The following is a 23,501-nucleotide window of genomic DNA, read 5'->3' on the forward strand; positions in this document are numbered from 1 at the left end:
AACGTGTTTAAATCAGGTCAAGTTTGTTGTTGTTATTGGTGAGTTATAGGATATTAATCCCTTATCAGATGTATGATTTTAAGATATTTTCAACCATCCCATGGGTTATCTTTTGATTGATAGCGACCTTTGCTGAACAGTTTTAAATTTTGATGAAGTCCATTTTACCTGTTGTTTTTTTTTTTTTTTCATTTATTGCCTGATATCACATCTAAGAAATCTTTTTTGGTATCATAGCCAAGAAATCCTTTTCAAATCCTGTGTTTTTTAAAAATTGTACCGTTTTGGCTCTTGTTTTGATCTTTGTTCCATTCTGAGTTATTTTGTACACATGATTTAAGATAAAGGTCCAGGGGCTGGCACTGTGGCATAGTGGGCAAAGCATATGAGGATTCAGTTTTTGCAACACTTTGCACTTAACCCTATGGAGTATTCTTAGCAACCTCATTGAAAATCATTTGAGCATATACATGAGGGCTGATTTCCGGACTGTATTCCATTGGTCTGTATATCTGTCTTTATGTCGGTACCACATGGTTTTGGTTACTGTAACTTTGTAGTAATTTTTTAAAAAATGTTTATTTATTTACATATTTATTTGAAAGACAGAGTTAGAGGAAGAGACAGAGAAAAGAAAGAGTTCTTCCATCTGCTGGTTCACACCCCAAATGGCCACCAAAGTTGAGGCTGGGTCAGGCTAAAGCCAGGAGCCTGGAGCTTCAACGTGGGTGCGGGGGAATGTGGGTGCGGGGGCCCAAGCACGTGGGCCATCTTCCTCTGCTTTCCCAAGAACTTTGGCAGAGTTGGATTGGAATGGAGCAGTTGGGACTCAAACAGGCACCCATTTGGGATGCCAGTTGCAAGCAGTGGTTTAACTTTCTGCACCACAACACTGGCCCCTGCAGTAGGTTTTGAAAGCAGAAAGTGTAAGACTTTCAACTTTGTTCTCATTTAGATTGTTTTTGCTATTTAGAATCCCTTCGGATTCCATATGAATTTTCAAATGGGTTTTTCTATTTCTGCAAAAAATGTTATTGGAGTTTGACAGGGATTGCTTTTAATCTGGAGGATGCTGAAGGTAGTATTGCTATTTTAATAATAGTAAGTCTTTAATAATAGTAAGTGAATGAAGCACATCTCTCCATGGTTTCATCATTTTATATGTTGTTTAGGAGGGTCTTCTAAATACTAAAGTTATTTAATATTTTTCTATATTTTCTTCTAATAAGTTTGTATTTCCTCTCTCTCTCTCTCTCTCTCTCTCTGTGTGTGTGTGTGTGTGTGTGTTTGGTATGAGAACTTTTTCCCATTGGATTGGTACCACATGAATATACAATTTCCATTTCCCTGATAATTGAAATGCCACATTTACCATAAATCAAATTCCCCTATATATAAATTTGTTATTAGGCTTCCTCTTCTAGTTCACTGATCCATATACCCACTCACATGCTGCTACTGTCATATTTTAATTACTCCAACTTTATAGTGTATTTGATATCTGAAAAGACAACTCTTGGTCGGCACCACAGCTCACTTGGCTAATCCTCTGCCTGCAGCGCCGGCACACCGGGTTCTAGTCCTGGTAGGGGTGCTGGATTCTGTCCCAGTTGCTCCTCTTCCAGTCCAGCTCTCTGCTGTGGCCCAAGTGCTTGGGCCCTGCACCCGCATGGGAGACCAGGAGGAAGCACCTGGCTCCTGGCTTTGGATCGGCACAGCATGCCGGCCATAGCGGCCATTTCGGGGGTGAGTCAACGGAAGGAAGACCTTTCTCTCTCTCTCTCTCACTGTCTAACTCTGCCTGTCAAAAAAAAAAAAAAAAAAAGGCAACTCTCATTACTCTTCTTCTGCAGTGTTCTTAAGGTTTTCTCTGTTAATTTTCTCATCTAGATAACTATTAGAATCAGCTTAACAAATTCTAACGTATCATTGAATTTTTCTTGGGATTGCATTGATTTACAAGTTAAATTTGGGAAAATTAACATTTTTAAAATAAAAGACTGCATTTTGAAAAACATTATTTCTTTCTTTTTTTTAAAGATTTATTTTATTTATTTGAAAGAGTTACAGAGAGAGGCAGAGACAGAGAGAGAGAGGTCTTCCACCCGCTGGTTCACTCCTCAAATGGCCGCAATGGTCAGAGCTGAGCCAATCCAAAGCCAGGAGTTAGGAGCTTCTTCTAGGTCTCCCACACGGGTGCAGGGGCCCAAGGACTTGGGCCATCTTCTACTGCTTTCCCAGGCCATTAACAGGGAGCTAGAGCAGAAGTGGAGTAGCCAGTACTCAAACAGTGCCTATGTGGAATGCTGGCACCACAGGGGCGGCTTTACCTGTCACCACAGCACCAGCCCTTAAAAGATTATCTTCTACCTTGGTATTTTTATTAAAAGTTGACTATGTATGTGTGGGTGTAATTCTGAACTCTTCATTCTGTTCCACTGCTTTATCCACCCATCTTTACCACAATGTCACCTTATCTTGTTTGGTGTACCTTTATGGTCTTGAATTTGGTAAAGTTCCAGCAGAGAGCTGGATTGGAAGAGGAGCAGCTGGGACTAGAACCGGCGCCCATATGGGATGCTGGCACCGCAGGCCAGGGCTTTAACCCGCTGTGCCACAGCACCAGCCCCAAACATTATTTCTAATAACTATACTCCTGTAGTCCTAGGACGTTTTCTCCTTACTTGTATTACACTTTGATTGCCTCTGTAGGGCAGCTCTGTTCAATAGAGCTTTCTGTGATAACAAAAATGTTCTGTATCTGTGATGTCGAAACGGAGGCACTCACCACATGTGGCTATTGGACACCTGAAATATAATTAATTAACAGAATTTTACATTTTGTCCAGTTTTGATTAAATTATTATTATTATTATTATTATTTGACAGGCAGAGTGGACAGTGAGAGAGAGAGACAGAGAGAAAGGTCTTCCTTTGCCATTGGTTCACCCTCCAATGGCCGCCGCGGCTGGTGCACCGCGCTGATCCGAAGCCAGGAGCCAGGTGCTTCTCCTGGTCTTTCATGTGGGTGCAGGGCCCAAGCACTTGGGCCATCCTCCACTGTACTCCCTGGCCACAGCAGAGAGCTGGCCTGGAAGAGGGGCAACTGGGATAGAATCCGGCGCCCCGACCAGGACTAGAACCCGGTGTGCCAGCACCGCAGGCAGAGGATTAGCCTATTGAGCTGCGGCCCTGGCCTAAATTATGTTTTAATAGCCACATGTGGCAAATGGCTGTCATATTAGAGAGTGCAGCTTTTGAGTACATGAATAACTGTGTAACTGGACACTTATAAATAGAGGTAGAGTAGCAAATAATTATTGGTATCTACTATGTGAAAGACACTGCATAAGGCATTGTAGGAAAGCTAAATATAATAAAATCAATTTAAATGAATTCCTTTTGTTTTTGAAAGAGTGACAGAGGAGAAGATCTTCCATTGCTAGTTTATTCCCCAAATGGCAACAATGGCTGGGACTGGGCCAGGCCAAAGCCTGGAGCCAGAACTCCATCCAAGTATCCCAAATGAGTGGCAGAGGCCCAAGTATTTGGGCCGTCTTCCACTGCTTTCCCAGGTGCATTAGTGAAAAGCTGAATTGGAAGTAGAGCAGCTAAAACTGGAACCAGTGGTCTGGTTTGGGAAGCTGTCTTCATAGCAGCGGTTTAACACACTGTACTGCAACGCCAGCCCACAGATGAATTCCTAAATAATTTAAAGTCTAGTGCTAGATATCGGATGGATTATTTACAAATATCTACATTAGAAAAAATGTGCTGTGGGTGGCTGGCATTGTGGCATAGCAGATTAAGCTACCACCTGCAACGCCAGCATTCGTACTGGAGTGCCAGTTTGAGGCCCAGCTGCTCCACTTCTCATCTAGCTTCCTGCTAATATGCCTGGGAAAGCAGCAGCAGCAGATGGCCCAAGCGCTTGGGCCCCTGCTACTCACGTGGGAAACCTGGATGGACTTCCTGCCTCCTGACTTCACCTCGACCCAGACCTTGCTGGGTCTGAATCAGGGACTGAATCTGTGGATGGAAGACATCTCTCTCTCTCTCTCTCTCTCTCTCTCTCTGTGTGTGTGTGTGTATGTTTGTCTGTGTCTGTGTCTGTGTCACTCTGCCTTTCAAATAAAGAAGTAAAATATTTAATTTTTTTTTTAATTTTTTTTTTTGACAGGCAGAGTGGATAGTGAGAGAGAGAGACAGAGAGAAAGGTCTTCCTTTTTGCCGTTGGTTCACCCCGCAATGGCCGCCGCAGCCGGCTCATCGCGCTGATCCGAAGCCAGGAGCCAGGTGCTTCTCCTGGTCTCCCATGCGGGTGCAGGGCCCAAGGACTTGGGCCATCCTCCACTGCACTCCCGGGCCACAGCAGAGAGCTGGCCTAGAAGAGGGGCAACCGGGATAGAATCCGGCACCCCAACCGGGACTAGAACCCGGTGTGCCGGCGCCGCAAGGCGGAGGATTAGCCTGTTAAGCCACGGCGCCGGCCAGAAGTAAAATCTTTAAAAATGTGGTAGGCATTCTTTAGAAAGAAAGCTCATATCAGAGTAAAGGATCAAGAAAGGTTTTGTGGATGACATACAGTTAGAAATTGGCCTTGAAGGAATTGTTCAAAATTACAAGGAGGAAATGATGAAGATTTTCTGTTTTGTGAAATGTGGAGGAAATAGGAAAAATGATAAAGTATCTTTTGGGAATTGTGACTGCGTTAGTCTCCTGTGGCTGCTGTAACAGATTCCCGTAAATTGGTTGCTTAACACAACGGAAATGTCTTCTCTCGCAACTTTAGAGGCCGGAAGTCTAAAATAAGCATCACTAGGATTAAATCAAGGCCTCACACTCCCTCTGGGGGCCGGAAGGGAGGTTCTGTTCTTCTTCTGTCTCCTGATAGCTGCTGGCATTCCTTGGCTTGTGGCTACATTACTCCGGTCTCTGAATTGTCACATTGCGTTTTCCTCTTTGTGTTCAAATCTCCTCTGTCTCTTTCTTATTAGGATATGGATGGTTCCATTTAGGGTCCCTTTGGATCATTTATAAGGATCTCTTCATCTCAGGATCCTTCGCCACGTCTGCGAAGCTCCCCATTCCCCTCTGCTCCCTAAGGCAGCGTGCACAGCTCCAGAGATTGGCATGTGAACATCTTGTAGGGCTGCATTTTTCAGCCCGTCACGAAGATCCAGTCTGACTGAAGCAGGGGTTCCCGTGGCAGCAGGAACGATAGCAAACGTCAGTCACTGAATGACTTGCACACGTGAGTGCTTGCCTCGGGTGTTTCATCTGTGCTGTTGCATTTACTCATTACCAGAACGCTGTGTAGGCATTAGGAGGCGACGTGGGTATCTCAGGTGACCATGTTTTCCACCTCTGCTGGCTGGGAAATGATGATTACCAGAAATTGAAAAGTCATGAGGAAAAATTAGTTACAAAGGAAAAACAATGCATTTGGCTTGGTCGCAACTTAGTTTAAGGATTCTGTAGGCTGTGTCAAAATTCGAATCACAAACACCAGGGCATGAGCCCCACAAAGATTTCTGGTGACCCCTCCCAGGTCAAAAAGCAAATTATGGGACCGTCGCTGTGGCGCAACGGGTTAAAGCCCCGGCCTGCAGCGCCGGCATCCCATATGGGCTGCGGTTCAAGTCCCAGCTGCTCCACTTCTGACCCAGCTCTCTGCTGTGGCCTGGGAGAGCAGCGGAGGATGGCCCAAGTCCTTGAGCCTCTGCAGTCGCATAGGAGACCTGGAAGAAGCTCCTGGCTCCTGACTTCGGATCAGCTCAGCTCTGGCCATTGTGGTCATTTGGGGAGTAAACCTGTGGATGGAAGACCTCTCTCTCTGGCTCTACCTCTCTGTGTAGCTCGTCCAAATAAATGAAAAATAAATTTAAAAAAGTGAATTATAAGGAGCACTAAATTTGAAATCAAGAGACCTAGGTTCAAGACTTCTGCTTATTAAATGTGTGAAATCATTTCACTTCTCTGAACTTCAGTTTCCACATGTATAAAATGGACTAAAACCCCTTCCCTAACCTCACACAGTTATTGTGAGGAATAAATGATGTACATGGTGTCTTTATATATGGTCTGTAGAAAGCATTCAAATGTTTGTTAAAATAAGAGCAAACACTTCAGTAAGTCAGCCTTAGGTGTTTTAGTGTGAAGGTAGTATATCTTAAAGCTATCTGGAGTAACAGTGTTACTTTTTATAAATGTTTATTTTTAAATTTATTTTCATCTGCTCAAAAGGCAGAGAAAAAGAGTCGGAAACAGAGAGGTCTTCCCACCCTCTGGGTCAACGCGCTCAGATGCCTGCAATAGCCAGGGCTAAACCGAGCTGAAGCTCCACCTGTATCCCCTGTGTGGGTGGTAAGGGCCCAGCCATTTGAGCCATTATGTGCTGCCTCCCAGGATGCATCAGCAGGAAGCCGGATCGAAAGTGGATAGCCAGGCCCTCTGATATGGGATTCAGGTGTTGGAAGTGGCAGCTTGCAGGTGTCACAACTCACCCCTAACGTTGCTTATCTTCATCTCCCTTTCCCATTGTCCAAATGACCATTCCATACTTTCACCATTTAAGTGTGTGTGTGTGTGTGTTTTTTGAAAGGCAGAGTGGACAGTGAGAGAGAGAGAGACAGAGAAAGGTCTTCCTTTGCTGTTGGTTCACCCCCCAATAGCCGCTGCGGCCGGTGCGCTGTGGCCGGCGCAGCGTGCTGATCTGAAGCCAGGAGCCAGGTCTTTCCTCTTAGTCTCCCATGGGGTGCAGGGCCCAAGCACTTGGGCCATCCTCCACTGCCTTCCCGGGCCACAGCAGAGAGCTGGACTGGAAGAGGGGCAACCGGGGCAGAATCCGGCACCCCAACCAGGACTAGAACCCGGTGTGCCGGCACCGCAGGCGGAGGATTAGCCAGTGAGCTGTGGGACCGGCCACCATTTAAGTGTCTTAAGTGCCACCTAAGACCAGTTCCTTTCCTTTAAGCAGATGGTCTAAACTCTGCTTCATAGAAATAATTAAGAACATCAAGCATGAATTATTTACCTTTTTGTCCCCTTAAAGATTTACCTAATCTCCAACTTACAATGGTTTGGCTTAGGTTTTTTAAACCATAGTGTAAAAGTGATATGAACAATGTTTTTAACCATGTGCAAAAGTGATATGCAATCAAATTTTGCGTTTTTATCTTTTCCTGGGCCAGTGTTGTATAGTTTTGTCCTTTCTCATGCTGGGCAGTGGCAGGACCAGGAGCTGCAACTCCCAGTCCATCCCTGTGATCATGAGGGAAGAGAATCAGTACTCTGCAGTGGACTGAATTCCCAAGCTGTGCTGTTTGGTAGATTAGCTGAATATGATTTTTTACAGACTGATGTTATTTATTTGAGAGGCAAACACACAAAGTGAAGGAGAGAGAGAGGAAGAGAGAGAGATATCTTCATCTGCTGGTTCACTCCTTAAATGGCCTCAACAGGCAGGACTAGAGCAGGCCAAAGCTGGGAGCCAGGAACTCTATCCCAGTCTCCCACATGGGTGGCAGGACCCAAATACACTTGGGTCATCTTCTGCTACTTTCCCAGGTGTGTTAGCAGGAAACTGGATCCGAAGTGGAGCAGCCAGGACTCATATGGGATTGTGGTATCATAGGCAGTGGCATATTCCGCTGCTCCACAATGCTACCCCATTTTATTTTCATATTTTTCCCCAAAGAAACCTTTTTATTTAAGGAGTACAGATTTCATGCATTTCTTCTCTAGGAACACAGTGATTCTTCTCCCATACCTGCCCTCCCACCCCTTTTCCAATATTTTCAACTTAATGATGGGTTTATCAAGCTATAACCCTAGCATAAGTCAAAGAGCGTCTGTATATCCACTACCTATCTTTCCTTTCAGACCTCAGAAGTGTACAGGTACTTCAAAAGTTAATGGAGGCCGACATCGCGGCTCACTAGGCTGATCCTCCACCTGCGGCGCCGGCACACCGGGTTCTAGTCCCGGTTGCCCCTCTTCCATACCAGCTCTCTGCTAGGGCCTGGGAAGGCAGTGGAGGATGGCCCAAGTCCTTGGGCCCTGCACCATCATGGGAGACCAGGAGAAGCACCTGGCTCCTGGCTTCGGATCAGCGCGGTGCGCCGGCCGCAGCGGCCATTGGAGGGTGAACCAACGGCAAAGGAAGACCTTTCTCTCTGTCTCTCTCTCTCACTATCCACTCTGCCTGTCAAAAAAAATTTAATTAATTAAAAAAAAGTTAATGGAAAATGGAATTAAAACATGTTTATTTTGGTGCAATACTTGCATTCAGGGGAACTTCAAAAAGATTGTGGGAAAAGTTACATGGATTTCAATTTTTTTTGCACTAAAATAAACTTAGATTTTAAAAAATCTTGTTTTTTTTTTTTTTCCATTTTATTTGAAAGAGAAAGAAAGAGATGGAGAGAAATCTCCCATCCATTGTCTTACTCCCAAATGCCCGCAGTAGTTAGGGCGAGGCCAGGCCAAAGCCAGGAGTCCAGAGTTCTATCTGGGTCTCCCACATGGGTGGCAGGGACCAAAGTATTTGAGCCATTATCTACTGCATTCCAGAGTGCTCTTTGTAGGAAGTGGATTGGAAGTGCAGTAGCTGAGACTAACCTCACGCTCTAATATGGAATGCAGGCAGTGACTCGCCTAATTACTGTGCCAAATGCCCACCTCCAAAATAAGCTATCTTTTAATCTCATTTTTCAAAAAAATGTATGAAGTGCCCTCCTTATACCAGTTCTTTTGTCCAAAGTGAATACTTCTTTTTCTATGTGCTCTTTTTTTGTTTTAAAGATTTATTTTATTTATTTGACAGAGTTACAGAGAGAGGTACACACACACACACACACACAGAAGTCCTCCATCCTCTGGTTCACTCTCCAAATGGCTGCAATGGCCGGAATTGAGCCAAACCAAAGCCAGGAGCCAGGAGCTTCTTCCAGGTCTCCTATGTGACTGCAGGGGCCCAAGGACTTGGGCCATCCTCCACTGCTTTCCCAGGCCATAGCAGAGAGCTGGGTCAGAAGTGGAGTAGCCGGGACTTGAACCAGCACCTAAATGGGATGCCAGCACTGCAGGCCGGGGCTTTAACCCGCTGCACCACAGTGCTGGTCCCTCTATGTGCTCTTAATGCAGTTTCCTCCCTCCTTAGCTCTCAGTCACTTAGTCAACCCTTCAGTGAACATCAGCATTTGGATATCTTCTCTCCAGTTCAGAATCTGGGAAGCAGAGCCAATTGTTTTTTCACCCACCCTCTCCCCAGGGTTTCCATTCTTTACTCTATTTTCTGACTTGGTCAGAGGCATTACAAGAAACTTGAATGATTTTTGTCATTTTTTACTTTCTTTACTATCCCTGTTCCCATTCCAGTTAGTGACCAAGTCATGGTAGGGCGAAGGTTCAGGTCTTTACTTTCTCTCTCCTTGGCTCTCTGTTCTCTTAGTGCTTTCCCTCTGACCTCGCTTCTGCGACTACTGCTCTTGTTCTCATCTATAATAGCTTCATTACTTCTTGTCTCACTCCTGTCTGATCACCCTTCACACTGCTGCCATCGGGATCTTTCTAAAGCAGATTTGCTCCTGGAATCCTTCACTGACACTCCATTCTAGGGTAAGTCCAAACGTTGGAAAAATTACATTGTCTGACCCAGCCCATCACCCCTTCCTGTTAGTCCCACTGAGCTATTCCCTAGTTCCCCAGAGGTGTTCTGCTTTACATCCCTGTACCTGTGGTCCTTCTGTCGAGAACGTTTTCTCTGCAACCTCTAATGCCATTTCGCTGGTGAGTGTCTGCTCTTCGTGCACTGCTTACTTCAAGCTTGACATCGCTCTAAAGGTTTGCCAGGCCTCCCCAGGAAGAGCCAATAAGATCTTTTTGGAACCCTTGCTGTACCCTATACATGACTCTGTCATTTCATCTGTTACCTGTTTGTTTTCCCCTGCCAGGCCTTCTCTAAGGATGTAAAGTCTGTCTTGATTGGCTTTGTGTCTTAAAAAAAAAAAAAAAAAAGCATTTAAAATGTAAGAGGCAGAGAGAGAGAGAGAGCTCTCATCCTCTGGTTCACTACTCAAATACCTGCAACAGCTGGGGACGTTCCAGACTGGAGCCAGGAGCCAGGAACTCCATTCAGTGGCCCGGCGGCTTGAGCCATCACCACCACCTCTGAGGCCTTGCATTGGCAGAAAGCTGCAGTCAGGAGCTAAAGCCGGGTTTTGAACTCCGGCGCGCTGATGTGAGAACACAGGTGTCTTCACTGGCATGTGACCATCTGAGCCGCGCGCCCAAGTGCCCATCCCAGTTGTTAGCAGGCGTATGTTGGTACACAAGAGCTAACCCTGAGAGCTAGTCTAATAAAGGGACATTTCTCACTGCCCTTACACCTTCCGTGTCTCCTCGTGATCCAGTATCTAAATACGCTGAACTTCTGCCTGGAATGGCCTCCCCTGCTCCCACCACCACGTGCAGTCTGGCAGGCTGCTCAAGACACAGCTCAGTGTCCCTCTGCTCAGGAGGCTGCCCGCACTCTCCAGGCCAAGGGGTCACTCCCTTTGGACTCTATGAAACACCCTGTGCTTGTCTTGATCTCTTGTGTCTGCTACACACTGTTTGACTTCTAAGTGACCTCTGCCCTCGCCAGTCCAGTGCAGCTGTGGACTCCGTCTGGCTAAGTCAAGTGGGCCTACCTCAGGCCTCGTCTTCCTTGGCTTCTCAGGGACGCTTGTGCCAGTGCCCACCACTGTTGATTTTCTTCACGCCAGCCCTTGATCTTCTTGACAGAACAGTCTGCTAGTCTTTTTTCTCTCTCCCTCTCCTTCGCAGTCTCCTTTGTTGACACATTCTCCACCTAATCTCTAAATGTTGGAGTTCCTTAAGGCTATGGCCTGGCCCCTTTCCCTTCTCACGCTCTGATCTCTCAGTAAGCAAACACTTCCACACCCATCGCGTTAATTATCCTCCATATGCTGATGACTCTCACATTTACATCTCTAACCCAGACTGCTCTCCTGAGCTTCAGACCTCAACACGTCCACATGTGCTTGGTTTTACAAGAACGCCAGACTCAGCAGGCTCCAAACTCCCATTGTTTTCTACCTGAGAATACAGCACCTCATTCTATGTAGTTAGCCAAACTAGGAACAAGAGAGTTATCTCCCTTACCATCATATACAATGGGCCATCCTTCTGACCGCTTTCTAAATATTTCTCCTTTTTTTAAAAGATTTTATCCATTTATTTGAGAGGTAGAGTTACAGACAGTGAGAGGGAGAGACAGAGAGAAAGGTCTCCCTTCCATCGACTCACTCTCCAAATGGCCACAACGGCCGGAGCTGCACCGATCCGAAGCCAGGAGCCAGGTGCCTCTTCCTGGTCTCCCACACGGGTGCAGGGGCCCAAGGACTTGGGCCATCTTCTACTGCTTTCCCAGGCCATAGCAGAGAACTGGATCAGAAGAGGAGCAGCCGGGACTAGAACAGGCACTCATCGGGATGTCGGCACTGCGGGCGGATGATTAACCTACTGCACCATGGCGCCGGTCCCTAAATATTTCTCTCAATGTTGACTTCCCTCTATCTCTGCTCCCACCCAAGTTATCACCTGAACACTATGATAGCAGACTTTTCACCTTGAATCTGCTTGCCTCCGTTATATTTCTACATTGCAGGCATAGTGCTCTTGAAACGTCATTCATTAAAAGATGTTTCACTGGCTTAACAGGCTAATCCTCCGCCTTGCAGCGCCGGCACACCGGGTTCTAGTCCCGGTTGGGGTGCCAGATTCTATCCCGGTTGCCCCTCTTCCAGGCCAGCTCTCTGCTATGGCCCGGGAAGGCAGTGGAGGATGGCCTAAGTGCTTGGGCCCTGCACCTGCAAGGGAGACCAGGAGAAGCACCTGGCTCCTGGCTTCGGATCAGCGCGATGCGCCGGCCACAGCGGCCATTGGAGGGTGAACCAACGGCAAAAAGGAAGACCTTTCTCTCTGTCTCTCTCTCTCACTATCCACTCTGCCTGTCAAGAAAAAGAAAAATAAATAAATAAATAAAGATGTTTCACGAGCCCCTGCTATGTGCCAGGCACTTGCTAGGTTTTGGTGATAGAAATATGACCAAGATGGGTGTGTTCCTTATCTCCTGGAACTCTGATAGAGTTTATACTAGGGAACCTAACTTTATTGGGATGCAAGTAGGGAAAGCTTCTTTGAGGAAATACTCTTTCATCTGAGATCTGAAGAATGAGGTGGAATTAACTAGCCAAGAGAACCGAGGGCAAGAAAAGAGCATGTTAGGCAGAAGGAACATCACGTGCAAAGGTCCAGAATCAGGAAGAAGCAAGGCGTGAGGCTGGGACATCCGGGCCTTGAGAGCACAGTGAGAGGCACAGTGCAAGCTGCGAGGCTGGGCCTCCCCCTAGGAAGCCCTGCAGGGCGTAGCAGCCCCCTCCAGTGAGCTGCCGTAGAGAGGACTGAGAGCAGAGGTGAATGTTCTTCTGAGGGGGTGTGCAGTTCTCATCGAGGTCTTACAGCCGGTCTGTGCACCTTTCCTTCCCCGGCAAAGAAAGAACCATTTCTGGGATATGAATGGCCAAGGTAGGGAGTTTGGACTCTGTCCTAAAAGCAATGTTGTCACTGGAAATTATTAAACCGAAAAGTAACATGGCCAGATTGTAAATCCATAGGGCAGGGATTTTTATCTCTTTTGCTCACTGATATATCCCAAGCACTTAGAACAGGGCCGTGCACATAGCTGGCACCTAATCCACTGCTGAATGAATGAACGTGTATTATGGCATTATATTGTATTGTGTTGTATATTATGTACATCTATAATGCCTGTCTTTATATAATGTGTGCATGTGTGTGTGTGTGTGTGTATCCTGTCCTTTACAAGACTCAATCTTGGAAAATCAACCATGTCTCACTCAGTGTTGTAGCACTGGAGATATGGTACTAGTGCCTAACACAGTGCCTGACTCAAAATCAGTTTCATTCATTCATTCATTCAGCAGTACTTAAAGAGGATCTACTATATGCCAGGAGCTGAGAATATAAAGATTATTAAAATCTGAGTATATGGGCTGGCATGGAGCAGTGGGTTAAGCCACCGCCTGCTGTGACGGCATCCCACATGGGCATTGGTTCCAGTCCTGGCTGCACCACTCTGATCCAGCTCCCTGCTAGTGCACCTGGGAAGGCAGCAGAAGATGGCCCAAGTGCTTGGGACCCTGCCTTCTATGTAAGGGACCCAGATGGAGTTCCAGGCTCCTGGCTTCAGCCTGGCCCAGTGCCAACCATTGTAGATATTTGGGGAATGAACCAGTAGATGAAATCTCTCTCTCTCTCTCTCTGTCTCTCCCTCTATCGCTGTAACTCTCCCTTTCAAATAAATCATTTAAAATAAATAAGTAAAATCTGAGTATTCTCACTAACCTCAAGGAGTTTACAACCTAGATCCGGAAGGTGGCTAAGTGGGCCTGATGGTACTGTGTAGAAAATGTTACAAAACAGGCAAAAACAGCACAGCTCTAGCAGAAGGCTAGCAGGCTACCGGTGGGCAGATGAAGAGGTGGGGAGCAGAGCATGTGAGTGAGAATTAAATGCAAAATCCAGTGGGGAACAAGCAGGGCCCATTTAGAGAACCACAAGTGATTAAGTAAATACGGGGTAGGATGAAACTGCAGAGATGGACCAGGGCCATAGGCATGTGGGCTTTATCCTGAAGACAATGGGAAGTCATTAGTGGATGAATGACAAAGCAGAAGAATACTGTGGTCAGATGTGCACAGAAGACTACTCAGCGTGGAGAATGACTGGAGAAGCAGTAATGGCAGGAGCAGGTGGGGGCCCAGTAATTGGGAGAAATGACGTTGATCTGCAGTAAAATAGAGGTAGTGAAAATAGAGAAAAGTAGATGGATCTGGGAGACATTAAGGAGGTAAGCTCAAGAGGAATTAGTGAATAATTAGAATATTAGGTGACAATAGTGGAATATCATGGTTAACTTTGGATTTTAACTTGGACAGCCTGCGTGAGAGACGATAAAGACTGGGAGCTGGCATAAGAAGGCAGGATGGAGTTCCCATGGGACACGCTGCAGTGGCGTTCCCTTCCCAGCACTGATGTGGAGACTGGAGACAGTCGGATACATAACCCGGATCTGGAGTTCGGGAGGAAGATCCAGGTTGAACACATAAATCTGAGGGTCTTTGCTTGGGAATGCTAATTGATTCCAGGGAGTCAGTGAGCTCACTCAGAGGGAGTGTGGAGAATGAGGAGAAAAGACAACAAAGACAGAACTCTGGGAGAACATTCAAGTACCGAGCATTGTTTTGGGAATGCATAAAGGAAAAAATGATAAATAGAGTCTTGGAAGAAGGGCTGTCTCTCAGGGCTATCAACATACTGCTAGCGAATCAGCTGGCTATCTTATCCGCTTAACACGGAGCCTGCTCCCTGGGTTCTCAAACCGAAAAAGTTACTAAGCCAAAACTGCACAGCGGGTGAATGGCAGAGCAGGAAGCATACCTCCAGGGCTTTTCTTCAGACATAGATGTAGACACTGTACTCTTGAGCCTTGATTGGCAAACGGATTGCAATAGCCTCTGCATTCAAGAAAAACTTTAACGCACATGTGTATGTATGTGTGTAGCTCTGTGAAATGTTCATAGAATATGAAATGCATTAGGAACCATTGGATGATCATCTGATGGTGCTCAGAACATCTGGATAATCAGTGGAGCATGCCTGAGTGCTGGCCTGGTAGCTGGGCTGCTTGGCGTTGGTGTCACACACGCAAACCCCGCCGGCTGGAATACACCTGAAGAAATGTTTCTCAGACATTCATTAGTGTGGATAAATTTGCTAGTTTAGATAGCCCATGTGGACTGTTCATCGGTGTTAGGAAGTGTCCCCTGACTGATAACATACTTGCTTTTGAATTCGTTTGTTTTCTATTAACCATTGAAAGTTCCCAGACCTCACTGATCGCCTGGAATACATTATTGAAGATGTATTGACTCCTCCACTACAATAAAACTGCAGTTCTGCAACTTGTCCTAGAGGCCTGATTTACTTGAACAATAAAAGGGGGCAAAAGCAAAACTGTTAGGCCATCAGGCCAGCTTGTCCTTCGAGAAGTGATGCGCTCCTCTTCTTTCAAGTGTGTGCAGACTGCAAAGAACTGAGAAGTTTGGTTTGAGTGGAAAGTGTGACCCAGCAATCTTTCTAAACAAACTGAGTTGTACCAAGTACTGTTTCTTGCAACCAACCTTTAACAAATGGACGTCCCAGGTGTTTTGGGCTTTGGGTTTTTATGTTGCTGTTTCCTTTGCTTTGGGACAGTCCATTTCAGACTTTTCTATGTGTAAGCAAACCAGTCATTTGATGAGCAGCTCTGTTTACTTCCTCAGAGTTGGCTGTTTTATGTAGTCAATATGCTGGTTTAAGCCAAAGGGAATCTGGTTTCTGAGATCAGGAATTTAACTGCTTTCTAAAACTGAAGGCTAAATTGATGCTTAAACTAGCCATTTTTAGCCCCAATCTTTATTTCTAAGTAGCATTTAAATGCTTTATTGACATTCTCACTATTTAAAAGTATTAACCTATCAATAATAATAGCATGCATCTACTATAAAAGAAAAAAGAGGAAGGGTAGATTTTAAGTGCAGTGGTTAAGATGCTTCTTGGGAGGCCTGCATTGTGGCGTAACAGGTAAAGCCTCCTCTTGCAATACCAGCATTCCATATGGGTGCCAGTTCGAGTCCTGGCTACTCCATTTCCAATCCAGCTCCCTTTCATGCATCTGGGAAAGCAGTGGAATATGGCCCAAATACTTGGGCTCCTGTACCCGTGCGGGAGACCCAGAAGTTCCTGACTCCTGGCTTTGGTTTGGTGAGCCCCAGTCGTTGCAGCCATTTGGGGAGTGACCCAACAAATGGAAGATCATCTCTCTCTCTCTCTCTCTCTCTCTCTCTCTCTCTCCCTCTCCCCTCTCTTCTTCCTCTCTTCCTCCCTCCCTCTTCCTCTTCCTCTATCCCCTCCCTCCCTCTCTTTTCTATAACTCTGCCTTTCAAATGAATAGATAAATCTTTTTTTTTAATGATTCTGCTTGGGACACAGGTAATCTTGTATTGGAGTGCTTGGGTTACACTCCCAATTCCAGCTTCTTGCAAATGTGCACCCTAGGAGGCAGCAGGTGATGGCTCAAGTAGTTGGGTTCCTGCCACCCATATCATGGACCTGGATTGAGTTCCTGACTCCTGGTTTCGACCTGGATAGCCCTGGCTGTTGCAGGCATTTGAGAAGTAAGCTAGCTAATGAGAGCCCTCTGTCTACATCTCTCTCTCTCTCATTCCCTCTCTCTGCCTTTCAAATAAATAAAAGAAATTTTAAAATTTTAAAACAAAAGAATAAAAAATAGTGTTGAAACCTCTACTAGATATTCTGAAAACTCTTGCTTTAAAATATAAGTATGCATGGATTTCAAAAATTTTTGCACCAAAAAATAAATTTATCTTTTAATTTTATTTTCCATGAACTTTTTGAAGTACTCTCATACCTTATTCCATTTTCCCTCCAAAGAAAGGACAGAGGACAGGGAAAACCTTTCCTTGCATCTAGTAGCTGGACAATATGTAAATGTCCTCTTTGTTTCTTGGCAGTAGGGAATCATTTGACGGATTATTCGCTCAGTTAAATGAAAATAAGTTCTAAAATATTTACCTAAACTAAACCCAGTGGAAAAATACAAGGGTATGTCAGTATGTTCATGGAAAATGAAACTAAAAGATGAGTTTACTTTAGTTTAAAAAAAATACATGCTTTTTTAAAAGAAAAATTTAAAGGACTTATTAATTTGAAAGGCAGAGTGAGAGAGAAAAAGACACACAGAGAGAAAGAGATCTTCCATCAGCTGGCTCACTCCCCAGATGGTCACAACAGCCAGGGCTGGACCATGGCAAAGCCAGGAGCAGAGCTCTGTCCAGGTCTCCCAGGTGGGTGACGGGTACCAGCACTCATCCATCTCCCGTTGCTTTCCCAGGCACATTCAGGGAGCTGGATCGAAAATTGAGCAACCGGGGCTCAAACAAGAGCCCATGTGGGATGCTGGCGCCATAGCCAGTGGCTTTCCCATTATGCCACAGCTCCAGCCCCGTGGGTGTGGGGCTTCTAAACTCATTAGTCTGAGGGCTAGAAAAGTTCAGTGCTGGAGAAGTGCTGGAAAAGGCAAGGCTGTCTGTGTGCGGTAGCTGCCGTGGGACTTAGGTTACACTTGCCGCCGAAGAGCCAGCGCCCTAGGTCTCTGCTGCCCTTCATTGCTCCCTGTCGGCCCTGCCTTCAGTAGCCCTTCCCTCAAGAGCTGGCTGTACTGGATGCACTGGAGAGAGCAAAGAACCTGGCCCAGAAGCTGGCTGCCTCCAAGGGTGCTCAGCTCCTGAAACCTGGAGTACCAGACGCCTACTGGCAGCAGGGCCAACCCAGCCCACAGGAGAGCAGGTTTGGATCCGTTGTGCAGCTTGAGGGATTAATGCTTGGTCTACCTGTCTTATATATGTCTTGTGCAGATGTCAAAATCTCTGCTGAATTGTGCCTCTCTGCTAATTCTCACAGATTCAAAGAATGAATTTTGAGTACAGTCAGCAAAGTTCCGAGAGCTCCAGGAAGAAGAAGAAGATCAGCGAACCAGTGAAAGTCTTCAGTCCTCACAGCAAATGAAACTTGCTTTAGTGCTTTAGTCACATTTACTTTAAGAAAATTTTATTTTACAAAAACATGCATGAAGTGTCTTGTCAGGAAAGGAAGTTCCTATTACCAAAACCTTTTTCTAAGTTTGGTGCTCAACTCTTTTTTAGAATTTATTAAGTGTTAAATTACTGAGTATGACATGGATTCACTTTGCCACAAGGAGACAAGGTCACCAGGGCTGCCTTGGCGTGGTATCAATTCACACCTGAGTTAGAGCTGAAACAACCTTTAAAAGTGTATCCACAGCAGCTGTTTGAAAAGAGAGAAGTTGTTTTCAAAGGAAAGAAGGGTTTTCCTTGCATAATTAAACTCTCCAGGTATTTAGACTACTGTGAAATGTTTTAACTTGTTGTAACCTGTGTCCTGGAATCCCTCTAATAGCTTTATTAAAATTCCCATAGAATTGCAGAGGGTGTGATATCTAGGTTTGATTTATGTGTTAACTTCTGTCACAGGTTGATCACCTAAGTGTGCAACCAAAATGTGCTCTCCTTAGAAAGTTTCCCAGGCCCTGTTCTGTTGTCCGGTCCAAGGCAGAGCACCTGCTACACTGCAGAGCTGCACTGCAGGAGGCTGGCTCCCTTTGCACAGCCAGTGTGGAACATTCCCAGCGAGTTCTTCACTTCCCGGTCTCTAACCTACAGATGATGCTCTTAGCCCCCTCCTTGTTCTCCTTGTTCTGGAGGAATGTTGGTGGACTTACTGATTAGTATGCAATGAAGAATAAATGACTTAAAGTGTTACTGTTTATGCAACATGGGATTTAATGATTTAAGTGAGTAAGACCAGTAAGTCAGATGTTAAGTGTATGTGCATTGTGGTTAAATAAAAACAAAATGCAAGGTATTTTTTCTTCTCCTTTTTCGTATTAGGAAAAGCTTCTTCACCTAGATCAGTGTTTCTTCAAATGTCTGGCGAGGACCTCAGAGCCTGGAGTACTTGCTAAAGTATGGACTACTGTACCTGGCTCATGTTTACTAAATCAAAGTCTCAGGGGGTGGGCTCTGCGGAACGCTCTCTGGACTCTAATGCACAGAAGACCTGAGAAGGTGGGACCTCCTGTCCAGACCAAGGAGAATCCTTGGGCCCAGTACCCATGTCAGCCAGCAATGGGCCATTTGCGGCGGCAGTGGGAAAATGCAAGGAAGCCTGCCTGTCCAGCATTGCCCCTTGCCACACTCTTCCGCGCTTCTGGCTGTTCAGGGCAGTCATCTTCTGGGGCCTCACATTGGGCTAGCACAGGGCCTGCCAGAGGGGAGCGCTTTTCCCCTCTCAGCGTGCTCGGTGGGCTCTGCCACTGAAAGGAGAAGGGCTGGAGAGGAGAGGGGAGAAGGGCTGGAGAGGAGAAGGGAGAGGGGCTGGAGAGGAGAAGGGAGCAGGGCTGGAGAGGAGAGGGGAGCAGGGCTGGAGAGGAGAAGGGAGCAGGGCTGGAGAGGAGAAGGGAGAGGGGCTGGAGAGGAGAAGGGAGCAGGGCTGGAGAGGAGAAGGGAGAAGGGCTGGAGAGGAGAAGGGAGCAGGGCTGGAGAGGAGAAGGGAGCAGGGCTGGAGAGGAGAAGGGAGCAGGGCTGGAGAGGAGAGGGGAGCAGGGCTGGAGAGGAGAAGGGAGAAGGGCTGGAGAGGAGAAGGGAGCAGGGCTGGAGAGGAGAAGGGAGCAGGGCTGGAGAGGAGAGGGGAGCAGGGCTGGAGAGGAGAAAGGAGCAGGGCTGGGGAGGAGAAAGGAGCAGGGCTGGAGAGGAGAAGGGAGCAGGGCTGGAGAGGAGAGGGGAGCAGGGCTGGAGAGGAGAAGGGAGCAGGGCTGGAGAGGAGAGGGGAGCAGGGCTGGAGAGGAGAAGGGAGCAGGGCTGGAGAGGAGAGGGGAGCAGGGCTGGAGAGGAGAAGGGAGCAGGGCTGGAGAGGAGAGGGGAGCAGGGCTGGAGAGGAGAAGGGAGCAGGGCTGGAGAGGAGAAGGGAGAAGGGCTGGAGAGGAGAAGGGAGCAGGGCTGGAGAGGAGAAGGGAGCAGGGCTGGAGAGGAGAGGGGAGCAGGGCTGGAGAGGAGAGGGGAGCAGGGCTGGAGAGGAGAAGGGAGCAGGGCTGGAGAGGAGAGGGGAGCAGGGCTGGAGAGGAGAAAGGAGCAGGGCTGGGGAGGAGAAAGGAGCAGGGCTGGGGAGGAGAAGGGAGCAGGGCTGGAGAGGAGAGGGGAGCAGGGCTGGAGAGGAGAAGGGAGCAGGGCTGGAGAGGAGAAGGGAGCAGGGCTGGAGAGGAGAAGGGAGCAGGGCTGGAGAGGAGAAGGGAGCAGGGCTGGAGAGGAGAGGGGAGCAGGGCTGGAGAGGAGAAAGGAGCAGGGCTGGGGAGGAGAAAGGAGCAGGGCTGGGGAGGAGAAGGGAGCAGGGCTGGAGAGGAGAGGGGAGCAGGGCTGGAGAGGAGAAGGGAGCAGGGCTGGAGAGGAGAAGGGAGCAGGGCTGGAGAGGAGAAGGGAGCAGGGCTGGAGAGGAGAAGGGAGCAGGGCTGGAGAGGAGAGGGGAGCAGGGCTGGAGAGGAGAAGGGAGCAGGGCTGGAGAGGAGAAGGGAGCAGGGCTGGAGAGGAGAGGGGAGCAGGGCTGGAGAGGAGAAAGGAGCAGGGCTGGGGAGGAGAAAGGAGCAGGGCTGGGGAGGAGAAGGGAGCAGGGCTGGAGAGGAGAGGGGAGCAGGGCTGGAGAGGAGAAGGGAGCAGGGCTGGAGAGGAGAGGGGAGCAGGGCTGGAGAGGAGAAGGGAGCAGGGCTGGAGAGGAGAGGGGAGCAGGGCTGGAGAGGAGAAGGGAGCAGGGCTGGAGAGGAGAAGGGAGCAGGGCTGGAGAGGAGACAGGAGCAGGGCTGGGGAGGAGAAAGGAGCAGGGCTGGGGAGGAGAAGGGAGCAGGGCTGGAGAGGTGAAGGGAGCAGGGCTGGAGAGGTGAAGGGAGCAGGGCTGGAGAGGTGAAGGGAGAAGGGCTGGAGAGGTGTTGCTTCTATTCCGTTCTTGCTGGAATTGGAGCCTGAGTCACCAGGACTTCTCTCAAGGGAACCACAGAGAGATTAGCTGTCTAGTAGAGGGATTAGGTTTATGTTGTGTCTCCAGAGGGCAGATCTAAGGCCAAATTGGTAAAAGCTTCGGGAGGTCAGTCTGGTTCAGCTACATGAGGAGGAGCTTTTCAACTCCACAGGTCGTCAGAGTTTTGAAATGGGCTACCTTGTGAGGTAGTGCAGGTGTTTGACTGTAAAGGAGCTTTACAAAGACTTCAGGAGTCTTTGACTCAAAGTAAATTAGTTTTTTAGAGTAATTAGTCAGTCTGGGTTTTGGAAGGAATCTTTTGTTTAAAAGGGGAATTTAGGGGCCAGTGTTGTGGCACAGCGTGTTAAGCTGCTGCCTGCAACGGCAGCATCCCATATGTGAGCACTGGTTCATGTCCCAACCACTGCACTTCCCATCCAGCTCCCTGTTAGTGCACCTGGGAAAACTGGAAGCTAGCCCAAGTGCTTGGGACCCTGCCACCCACCTGGGACACCCAGAGGAAGTTTCAGGTTCCTGACTTGAGCCTGGCCCAGCCCTGGCCATCCATTGTAGCCTTTTGGGAAGTGAACCAACAGATGAAAGATCTCTCTGTCTCTCTCTCTCTCTCTCTCTCTCTCTCTGTCTCCTTCTCTTTCTATAATGCTGCCTTTCAAATAAATAAATCTTTCAAAACATTTTAAAAAATGAAATAATTTAGCTCTCAATTTATATTTACAGTTGCTATAATTTAGTCTAAAATTGACAGATCCTGCTGGCGCCGCGGCTCACTAGTCTAATCCTCCGCCTTGTGGCGCCGGCACACCAGGTTCTAGTCCCGGTCGGGGCACCGATCCTGTCCCGGTTGCCCCTCTTCCAGGCCAGCTCTCTGCTGTGGCCCGGGAGTGCAGTGGAGGATGGCCCAAGTGCTTGGGCCCTGCACCCCATGGGAGACCAGGAGAAGCACCTGGCTCCTGGCTTCGGATCAGCGCGGTGCGCCGGCCGCAGCACGCCTACCGCGGCGGCCATTGGAGGGTGAACCAACGGCAAAAAGGAAGACCTTTCTCTCTGTCTCTCTCTCACTGTCCACTCTGCCTGTCCAAAAAAAAAAAAATTTGACAGATCCTTTAAGTCAAAATCTAGAATCTGAATCTTTAGAAAATTTCTATAGTGATTTTGTTATCTCTGTTAATACCCACTTCCCCTGTGGAACAGTCTGTCTCTGCCAGTATGTGGAATGTTCATTTTTCATGCCGTGTGTATATGAAGTAGCAAAGAGAAGTTGCTGGGCCTGGGTACTGTGCTTCCAATCCAGCTTCCTGCTAATGTGCCTGGAAGGTAGCAGAAGATGGCCCAAGTACTCGGATCCCTGCTGCTCCTGTGAGAGACCTGGATGGAGTTCCTGGCTCCTAGCTTCAACCTGTCCTGGCTCTAGCTGTTGTGGCCACCTGGGGAGTGAATCAGTAGATAGAAGGCCTCTCCTTCTGTATCTTTCACTCTGCCTTTCAAATAAGTAAATCTTAAGAACAAAACAAAAGAACTAAGACCCGTGGGAATGTGAGCTGGCAGATTTTACACAGTACAGCTCATCTGTGCAGCCATTTGTCAAGATGGGAGGGTGTTTAGTTCTATTGACTGCATGATGTATTAGAAGGAAAGAAACATTTTCTCTGGCTTGTTCATTTCTGTCCTGAGTTGTAATGGAAAGAGTAAACACAGTGCATCAGGGAGCCGGGACTTCTGCGGAAGGCATGAAAGCTTTGCCGGCAAGCTGGCGAGCCTGGGCCCTGCTCTCTCACCGGGGAGTGACCGTGCCTGGCGCCTCAGCGCCGTCCCAAAGATGAGTGGACAATAGCTTGGAAACTGGGGCACTGTTGAATTAAAATTCTGCAGGGCAAATCTGAATTTGGCTGTGTGGGGTTTTTCTGTTTTACAGAAAGTTGGTCTAGCTGGAAAGAGAGGGGGCAGGCTCCCAGTTGCCGCCAGCGTTTGAAGCCAGGCCTTTGAGACCACACCTGCACTTCCCCTCTTGCAGGCCCTTCTGGGGTCTGGGTTCTTTCATTCTCCCAGCTCACCTCTGCCAGGAAGAGGCTGGAAAATGGTCATCAAAGTTGCCTTCACATACGTTCAAAGTTGTATAGATGTCAATTTTCAATGTATTTTTAAATTGCCAATTTATGGTTTTAAACACAACAGTTTGGATCTTTAGAATTTCCGCAGATTCTTATAGTAACAATGATCTTAGTTATAATCACTATTATTTAGAAGGAAGTCCCAAGTAATCAAGATGAAACAATGTACTGTGGCTGTAAAAGTTACAGCAAGGGCCGGCGCTGCGGCTCACTAGGCTAATCCTCCACCTGCGGCACCAGCACACCGGGTTCTGGTCCCAGTTGGGGCGCCAGATTCTGTCCCAGTTGCCCCTCTTCCAGTCCAGCTCTCTGCTGTGGCCCTGGAAGGCAGTGGAGGATGGCCCAAGTGCTTGGGCCCTGCACCCGCATGGGGGACCAGGAGGAAGCACCTGGCTCCTGGCTTCAGATTGGCACAGCACCAGCTGTTGCAGCCATTTGGGGAGTGAACCAACGGAAGGAAGACCTTTCTCTCTGTCTCTCTCTCTTACTAACTCTACCTGTCAAAAAAAAAAAGTTATAGCAAGGTACTTCTTACTACCTGAGTCTACATTTCATACAGGTGAGAAAATGCCTAAATGTATCCTTAGGAACTACTGGTTTTTTAAGGTGATGCTGTAAGTGTGATTGTTTGCTTTGTTT

The 23,501-nt window shown here is 47.6% G+C and overlaps 1 protein-coding gene across 1 annotated transcript in view; it reads left to right on the forward strand.

Annotated features, from left to right (window-relative positions):
* Positions 1-17,718, forward strand: part of HORMAD2 (HORMA domain containing 2) — a 79,004-nt gene extending 61,286 nt beyond the window's left edge. The window contains exon 10 of the mRNA XM_062182601.1: positions 17,614-17,718. Within this exon, the coding sequence (XP_062038585.1) occupies positions 17,614-17,718 (105 nt within the window). The remainder of the gene's footprint in view (positions 1-17,613) is intronic.
* Positions 17,719-23,501: the final 5,783 nt, after the last annotated feature.

This window comes from Lepus europaeus, chromosome 23, assembly GCF_033115175.1.
Source record: "Lepus europaeus isolate LE1 chromosome 23, mLepTim1.pri, whole genome shotgun sequence".
NCBI classification, from domain to species: domain Eukaryota; kingdom Metazoa; phylum Chordata; class Mammalia; order Lagomorpha; family Leporidae; genus Lepus; species Lepus europaeus.